Source organism: Hibiscus syriacus, unplaced genomic scaffold (assembly GCF_006381635.1).
Source record: "Hibiscus syriacus cultivar Baekdansim isolate YM2019G1 unplaced genomic scaffold, ASM638163v2 tig00111502_pilon, whole genome shotgun sequence".
Taxonomy (NCBI): domain Eukaryota; kingdom Viridiplantae; phylum Streptophyta; class Magnoliopsida; order Malvales; family Malvaceae; genus Hibiscus; species Hibiscus syriacus.
Genome location: NW_024063105.1, coordinates 55,668 through 65,084, shown reverse-complemented (window position 1 = coordinate 65,084; position 9,417 = coordinate 55,668). Strand labels below are relative to the sequence as shown.

Sequence of the window (9,417 nt, the reverse complement as noted above, 5' to 3'; positions counted from 1 at the left end):
GGCCCACGAGGCTCATTGGTTTGTCTTCGTTTGTATGTAGCAGGCTCTGACAAGCCCTTCAGTAGGTACACGCAATGACGGATATAAGATTTTATGTTAGGGGATTCGATGAGGAACCCACCCTTTTACATATGCTTGACTCTTTTAGACGGATGCACCACAGCCTCATCCTTTGCAAATAATGGATGAACCCCGCAGTGTTTTACCTCCCAAGAAAAGGGCTCTTGCATGTACTCCGTAAGTACAACGTCGAACTTAAACGAGGCCTCATTGTAGATAAAGCTCGTTTGATGCCTGAGTTTCAACAAACCGCCGAACTTCTTCTTCATCGTCATCATACAAGAGGAACAAGTGATCCAATCGGTCTTGATGTGGTTGATGCCTCATCCAAATGGAGAAAAAACTAGACAGTTCATCACAGTCTCCATCACTGGATTTTAGATGGCATGCACATCTAATGCGGAACAATACGTTTTCAGAACAGTATTGGAATGAAACGGCAGCGGCAACAACGAAACCTGCAAAGTTTATCCTGCTATTATCGTACCACTCTGAAGGCAACTGGATGTTTATCGAAGATCCCAAGCTTACTGAATTAATATTCCTGAGATTGCCATGTTATGAAATTCACACGAATTTTGTTTCATTTGTTTTTAGTTGCCGACTTGTTGAACTTACTACCAAATCCTGCAAATTAACATTAGTGTTTGATGATCCTTTTATCGCAGATGCTTAGCAAGTCCTTAGCAATTGCAGCTCTACCCCGGTGTCGACATTTGCTTTTAGTTTTACGAGCTATTATGTTCATTTTGATGCCATAGTGCAGGATAGAAACATATAAACATTTCATGAACTTCACCTTGAGTTCAAGGGCATTTCTTTTATGTATAAAATCCGGAAAAAATATTATTTATTTATTTTTTGTGTGTGCACAGGACATTGCAGTTTGAGTTGGAAGATGGAAGTGATTGTGCAGATATGATCCGAATCTTACCTATGCTGGATGTAGAGAATTTTATTGTATAGTTGCGTATAAGTTGAGAGAAGTTGAAAATACGATTTGACAATTCGTGCATCTATAATTGTATTTAAAATAGGGTAAACTACGTAAATAGTTATTGATGTTTGAGTAAATTTCTCTTTTCTCCATTGATATTGATATTTGAGTAAGTTTTTATTTTTCCCACTGATGTATAAAAAGTCATTGACATTAACGATTTATAACAACCGGTCACTTGACAATTAACAGCCAGATGTAGTGCGTTAAATCATCTGATCTGACACCGTTTGATCACACGGGACTGTTCTTTTGACCTATCATTTGACTCCCCTTTTCAAAGAGGACCCAATTCCTAAGAAACCTTAATGTACTAGGCTTCTTCTCACCTGGAAAATCAAGAAACGTGTACTTGGGAACCTGATTATAATAACAAATTAGGTTTAGTCAAAGCAAGCAGCCAGATCACAGGAGAAAAAAAACAATGTCAAAGACAAAACTAGTGCAACTATGTTACATTCATTCCAATCGGTGACTTTTAGATAGTTGACGTGCCTTCATGGTCGTTCACATGAAATATAAAAAATATATTTACGTGTTGTAAATTGAATTCATACATATAGTTCACACTGCTGCGTTTAATCCAGGGTTAGCACAACTTGAAAAGAAAATTTCTAGATATGTTTTCCAGCAATTGATTCATATTATAAATCACGGACGGACATAAAATTTAAGAATGACTGCCCGTCGGTCTCTTCGGTCTATCTCTGCCGTAAATTATAGATTCTCAAGACTAGAATTTTGTGCCCACTAGATGGTTTTAGCATTGGTCAGCAAAAGGCTCCTTCAGACAGCTGAGGTATCAAAATTGAAATTGTGATATTCTGATGGAAAAACTTTGATATAAAGAATGGGGTTTAGCATTGGTCAGTCCCCATCTTTTCAATGGCAGATTTTATCTTGCTTCTGCTTTGTTCCTTTTTATGTCCATATTCAACAGTATCCATTGCAGTGGAAAGCTTAAATACAAGTCATTCGATTTGAGATGGCGATACCTTGGTTTCGGCTGGTGGAGTTTTTGAACTGGGATTGTTTAGGACAGGTTCCGGCAGCAGAAGGTACTCGGGGATATGGTGTACAAATTCGGTCACATCAGTTCCATGGGTGACTAATAGGGAAGTGCCCCTCAACGATACATCAGGCGTTGTAGAAGTTACAGACCAGGGGACCCTTGTCTTTCTAGATGGTAATCGCAACATCGTTTGGTCATCCAATTCATCGAGGCTTGTTCGGAATCCGGTCGTGCGGCTATTGGACTCGGGAAATGTTGTTGTGAAAGATGAGCTAGATAGTAATCCACGGAACTTCATTTGGCAAAGTTTTGATTATCCTGGCAATACATTCATTGCAGGGATGAAGATTGGGAGAGACTTAAGAACCGGCCTGGATCAATACTTATCGTCTTGGAAAACTGACGATGATCCTTCTGTAGGAAATTTCATGTATCGATTCGAGCTCGGTGAATTTCCGGAGATTGTAGTTCGAGAGGGTTCGACTGTTAGATTCCGGTCCGGACCTTACAATGGTGTGCGGTTGAGTGGGTTACTTGAGATGCAAGAAAACCCCATGTATACTTACGATTTTGTATTTAATGACAATGAGGTATATCTAACATTCATTCCTCGTAATAACTCAGTTCTTTTAAAGGGATTGCTAAGTAGTGAGAATGGAGCTATAGAACCCTTTACATGGATAGATCCGAATCGAGGTTGGATTCGAGATCTTCTACTTTGTGTAGATAAATGTGACAGATATGCCTTATGTGGTGCAAATGGCATATGTGACAACAATAGGTCTCCTGTGTGTAGTTGCATGACGGGTTTGTACCCAGAAGCTCAAGCGAATGGGAAGCAACACCCGGGACGAGAGGTTGTGTGAGGAAAACACAGTTAAACTGCTCCATAGATTACAGATTTATACAGGTCTCTGCAGTTAAGGTGCCTGAAACAAAGCATTCATGGTATAGTTACAGTTTGAACTTAGAGGAGTGCAAGAACATATGCCTGGCTTACGCGAATTTGTGTTGCGGAATACGACTATCGGATAAAGCAAAATCGCAATTGATAATTTGAGAAAATAAAAATGAAGATAAAGAAGACACAAATTTTACGTGGAAAACCCCTAAATAATATAGGGTAAAAACCACGGGCAATAGTAGAAAAATTTTACTATGAGAAAATAGGAATTACAACTTCTCTCGATCTAACAAGGAGAAAATAATAACAATTCTCTCTTGATAAAAAAGAGAAAACAACTCTCAAGAAAACTCTCTAAATTCTCTAGTATTGGGAGAAAACTAGAATGATTTGAGATGATTTTGAAGCTAAATGGGTTAGAGTATTTATAGTTGAAGCTTAAGGACTAATTTTGTAAATACCTTAAAGTATAGGGATTAAATGTGAAATTGTCTCATACCAAAAGTCATCAAAATCATGCTGCCATTTGCACCACTTGCACTGAATGTTTCCCAATAATTTCCACCGAAAGGTGTTTTAACATTTTGCTTGACTTGTCTACAATCTCCCACTTGAAGATTTGATTGGAACAATCATATCTTCACACCATTCTTTCTACCTTGTACCATTCATGTTGCTTATGTCTCTGACAAGCCACAAGAGGATCGAAACCGAGTAAATTTATCAGCATTGATTGCCTTTGTCATGAAATCTGCTATGTTGTCTTTGGTATGGATCTTCTGCATATCTATCGTCCCTACTTCCTCCTTTTCACGAATGAAATGGTACTGAACTCGTATGTGTTTTGTCATTGAATGAAATATTGGATTCCTTGCTAAATGCAAGGCGCTTTGACTGTCACAAAACAGAGAGACATACTCTTGGCTCCTCCAATAGCATCTTCAACCAGATTGTTTCTTTATTGGCTTGTGTAACTGCTACATATTCTGCTTCTGTTGTGGATGTAGTCACAACTGAATATAATTTTGAAACCCATCTTATAGCTCCACCAACAACTTTGAATACATATCATGTAGTATATTTGTTTTTATCCAAATCCCCTGCATAGTCAGAATCAACATACCCATTGATAAGTAAGTTTGATCCTCCGTAACATAATACAACATTTGAGATCCCTTTGATGTATCTCATGATCCTCTTTACTGTATTCCAATGCTCTTTTCCTAGATTCGTCATGTACCGACTAACTACTCCCACTGCTTGTGCAATGTCTGGTCTTGTGCATACCATAGCGAACATTAAACTTCCCACTGCTGATGCATACGATACTCGAGACATCTCCATCCTCTCTTTTTCACTACTAGGACTCATTGGAGGATAATTTGAAGTTAATAGGAAGAGGGGTAGAAATTGGCTTACAATCTTGCATATTGAGTCGTGACAAGATCTTCTTCAATTAATTCTTTTGTGAAAGCCAAATCTTCCAATTACTTCTGTCTCAGTGAATTTGCATCCCTAAAATCTTGTTTGTTGATCCCAAATCCTTCATTTCAAATTCCCTAGCCAGTTGTGCCTTTAATTCTTCAATATGATCTTTGTTGGGTCGTGCAACTAACATGTCATCCACATACAACAGTAATATAACAAAATCGTTATCACCAAACCTCTTGAAATAAGCACAAGGGTCTGCATTAAGTCTGTTGTATCCAAGGCACATAATGAAGGAATCGAATCTCTTATACCAACACCTCGGTGCCTGCTTTAGACCATACAGAGATTTGTTCAACCTGCAAACCAAGTTCTTCTTTTCTTTTTCTTCAAAACCTTCAGGCTGGAGTATGTAAATCTCTTCTTTAAGATTTCCATGAAGAAAAGTTGTTTTAACATCTAGCTGCTCTAGATGTAAGTTCAATATAGCACACATTGTCAAAACTACTCGAATTGTTGTTAGCCGAACCACAGGAGAAATTATTTCATTGAAATCAATACCTTCTTTTTTAACATATCATTTGACCACCAGTCTTGCACGATACCTCTTCACTTGATCGTCACTATTTCGCTTGATTTTGAATATACATTTGTTACCAATTGGCTTCCTTCCTTGTGGTAGTGGCACAAGGTCTCATGTATTATTTTTATGAAGGGCTTCGATTTCTTCTTGCATCGTCATCATCCACAATGAAGCATCTGAAATGTTTATTGCCTCTTGGTATGTTGATGACTCATTGTCCTCTGTTAAAAGGCAGTATGCAATATTTCCTTCTACAATATAATTTGAGTGCCAATTGGGACGTATTCTAACACAATCTGTTTGACGAGCTGTTGGAGCTTCAGAACTCTCTGGTTCTTGTTCATCATGTGTTAATTCTGCTTCAGAAGAATCTCCTTGTTCAACCTCATTTTCTACATGTATTTGTGTAGTCTCTGACTTTTCAACACTATCATCTTCTTCTTTTCTTTGTAACTTATCTTCTACAAAGATATCATTCCTGCTAATGATCACTTTGCGGGCAATGAGATCCCACAAGCGATACCCCTTTACTCCATCAACATACCCCAATAATTTGCATTTCCTGGATTTTATATCTAGCTTTGAAATTTCTTGGGAGTTGTACATTACTTACACAATACTTCCAAATACATGAAGGTTTGAATAATTAGCTGGTTTACCAGTCCACATCTTCATTGGTGTCTTCATCTCTATTGCAGTTGATGGAGCTCGATTCACCAAATAACAGGAGGTATTAACTGCTTTTGCCCAAAATGATTTTTCTAGGTCTGCAGCTCTCAACATTGCTCTTGTTCTTTCTAACAAGGCTCTGTTCATCAACTCTGTCATTCCATTTTGTTGAGGAGTGTTCGCCATTGTGAACTATTTTTTGATGTCTTCTTTCCTGCAAAAGTCATCAAATTATTCACTTGTGTATTCTTCTCCATTATATGTTTTGAAACACTTGATCTTATTTCCAGAATCAAGTTCCACCCGTGCTTTGAAGTTTTTGAAATTGGAAAACACATATGACTTATTATTAATAGGGTACACCCAACATCTCCTGGAGTAGTCATCAATAAATGAGCCAAAGTATTTTGTTCCACCTAGAGATGTAACTGGTGTTTATCATACGTCAAAATGAACCAATTCTAGAACACTTTTGCCTCTAGAATTTGACGTGTTGAATTTCAACCGGTGTTGCTTACTTGTTATACAATGCTCACACAAAGTAAGTGATACCTTTGTTAAGCCTGGAAGTAGTTTTTGCTCCACAAGGACTTTCATTCCTTGTTCTGACATATGTCCAAGTTTCTGATGCCATAGCATTGCAGAATCTTAACTGCATGAGGCAACAGAGGCTTCTTCTTCTAACAAAGTCTCTCCCTTTAGCATGTACAAGTTTGTTGCTATCTTTTCACCTTTTATCACCACAAGCGCTCCACGGAACACCTTCATGATTGCTTTCTGTGTTTCAGGCCTTTCACGTGCCGCAAATCTCGAACAACTTTAATTGTTCCATCATACATCTTCAATTTGATGGTTCCAATGCCAATGATCTCTAAGGAATGATCATTGCAACTATACACAGATCCTCCTGAGACAGGTTCATAATGATGGAACCATTCTCTTCTTAAGGTCATGTGATATGTTGCTCCCGAATCAATGAGCCATATATCTGCAAATCTTTTTCTGCCTTCACGGTGGTTGACGCTTCACAACATAGAGCATCTCCATAATATGAAGTGTTTGCGGTATTACCTTGTGGATTGGAGTTTTTATTTAGACTCCAACAATCCTTCTTCAAGTAACTCTTCTTTCCACAGTTGTAGCACTTTAAATTCTTCTTGCTTCTCGACTTCGATCTACCATATTTGTGACTGGCCATGTTCTGTTAATCTCCCTCTCATCGTTGTCAATGCTTCTGTTTGTTGCAGATTTACTTGTCTGTCTTCCTTGTTCTTGCGCCAATTTTCTTCTTGTAGAACAACAGCTGCAACGTCATCGAAGACTAGACTGGTGACATTACTGTTTATCAAGTTGATGATGAGTTGATCATACGAATCTGATAGACTTTGAAGTAGAAGTTCAACACGTTCTTGTTCTCCTATTTTACAGCTAAAGGATGTAAGCTTAGAAAATAATGTGTTCAGTGTGTTTAAGTGCTCCGTCACTGAAGTAGATTCTGACATACGAAGAGTGTACAATTTCCTCTTAAGGAAAATTTTATTGTGCAACGATGTGGCCTCGTACAGTTTGGTGAGATGATCTCATATCTTCTTAGTTGTCTTCTTCTCCTCGATGCTTGACAATATTTCATCTGTTAATGCTAGATGAAAGTTTTCCATAGCATTCCCGTCCATTTCGATTCATTTGTTGTCATCTGTGAAATCTACCGGCATTTCACTAATAGCTGCTAGACAACCGTTTTTCCTTAAGATAGCCTTCATCTTCAATTTCCATAATGAGAAATTTCTCTCATTGAATTTTTCAATATCAAACTTCGTTGACATATCTTCTATTACGGATAGCTCCTATTACGGATAGCTCCCACTATTTCACTATCGTGAATAGTTCTCTGAAACCTTCAAAGAATGGATAATACCTTATTACTTTCTTATGTTGGAGGATCCACCTTTTGGTGGCAACCACAAAGACAATAAGCAGATATTACACACTCAAATCTGGCTCGGATACCAATTGTTGCGAAAGACGGCTATCGGATAGAGCAAAATCGCAAATGATAATTTGAGAAAATAAAGATAAAGATAAAAAAGACATAAAATTTACGTGGAAAACCCCTAAATAATATAGGGTAAAAACCACGGGCAATGATAGAAGAATTTCACTATAAGAAAATAGGAATTACAACTTCTCTCGATCCACCAAGGAGAAAACAATGATAATTCTCTCTTGATAAAAAGGAGAAAACAACTCTCAAGAAAACTCTCTAAATTCTCTAGTATTGGGAGAAAGCTAGAATGATTTGAGATGGTTTTGAAGCTAAATGGGATAGGGTATTTATAGTTGAAGCTTAAGGACTAATCTTGTAAATATCCTAAAATTTTAGCAGCCCCAGCTGCCCATGTTACTTTTGACATTTCAACAACACGTGTCACCCTCTGATTAGAAGAAAATAAATTTATTTTAATTTATTAAAATTAATATCAAATTAAAAGAATATATAAAATAACATGAATTGATAACATAATTATACCATAATGTTTTAACTACCATGTCACCTACTCCGTTAAATATTAACGGAGGGTGCCTTGATTGAAGCATTTAAATAGTTTGGTGGTCTGATTAATTGAATCGAAACATCGATGGTTAAAATGATTTTTATCTATAGTAGAGTGATCACCCGTGTAGTTTACCCTATTAATTTTGACATCTTTGTTTGATGCGATCGTTCAGTTTTGGGGTTTTCAGAAATTATGAACTTGTATCACTATAGCAGCTTCAGTTGGATTTTTTTCCCCACTTATTTTTTATGTATTTTGGGCACTTTATAGTCTGGGGATTGAAGAAAAATATTAAGATATTGGTGGTTGGCACATTATAGATAATATATACCGCTTATATACATGCTACCCGCCTTCAATTATTGAGGAAAAGTTGCAGCCTGACATGCATGCTTTGGACGTTGGCTCAGGTCCTCTTGTAACTCTACAATTTTCACTTATCGTGTTTTTTTTTCTGTTATTTCTTTTGGCTCTTCATTTTCCTTGAATTCTCTATGTTTAACATCAACGTTCCACATATTTTTGTGATCCTTCAACTGTAAGATCCTTTTTTTTCTTTCTTCTGTAGGATCTGGATACTTGACACCTTGCCTTGCAGCAAGCCAGTAATGGTTGGATCACAAGGTCAAGCCATTGGAGTCAAACATATACTCGAACTGGTTGCTTCTTCCATAAACAATATAAAAAAGTATGGCTACTCCATTGTTGAAAAAAAAAACTCTCTTTCAATGCATGTTGGCGGTAAGTAGCCATCAAGAACTTGCAGTATTGAAGGGAAACTGCATTCATAAAAGGCTCATCTTGCGTTATAATAGATGACTATTTTTAGTGATGATTTTAGAAAAAAGAAATAGTTGGGTGATAAATTGGAATTGTGGAAATAGTTGAATAACTAAATATTTAATTATACTCGATTTGAGACAAACGAGATAATGATTTAAATTTTAAGGGCAAAACGTCCCGAAAAATATTTTTGAGACAACTCAATACAAATAATATATTTTAGGGGATAATGGTGCATTTAAGCCTATTTTTTCCCCACACCTAGAGACTAGAGTTCAAGAAGTTAAAGCTGTAGATATTGCAAGTAAATGGTTTGTTGGTTGGAGTTATACGTTCAATTACATTGAAGCAGTTAATTGGAGAGTTTGGTTGCCCTGAAAAAATAAGTCAAGTTTAGAATTAAAAAAGATTTTATACATATGCAAA

General features: G+C 37.0%; 1 protein-coding gene across 1 annotated transcript; it reads left to right on the top strand.

The window, feature by feature from the left end:
- The first annotated feature begins 1,907 nt into the window (after window positions 1–1,907).
- On the top strand, window positions 1,908–2,935 carry LOC120163872 (G-type lectin S-receptor-like serine/threonine-protein kinase At4g27290). The gene is made up of 2 exons (XM_039173688.1): window positions 1,908–1,923; window positions 2,100–2,935. Exons 1-2 carry the CDS (start codon window positions 1,908–1,910, stop codon window positions 2,933–2,935), a joined length of 852 nt encoding a protein of 283 aa, XP_039029619.1.
- The last annotated feature ends 6,482 nt before the right edge of the window (window positions 2,936–9,417 follow it).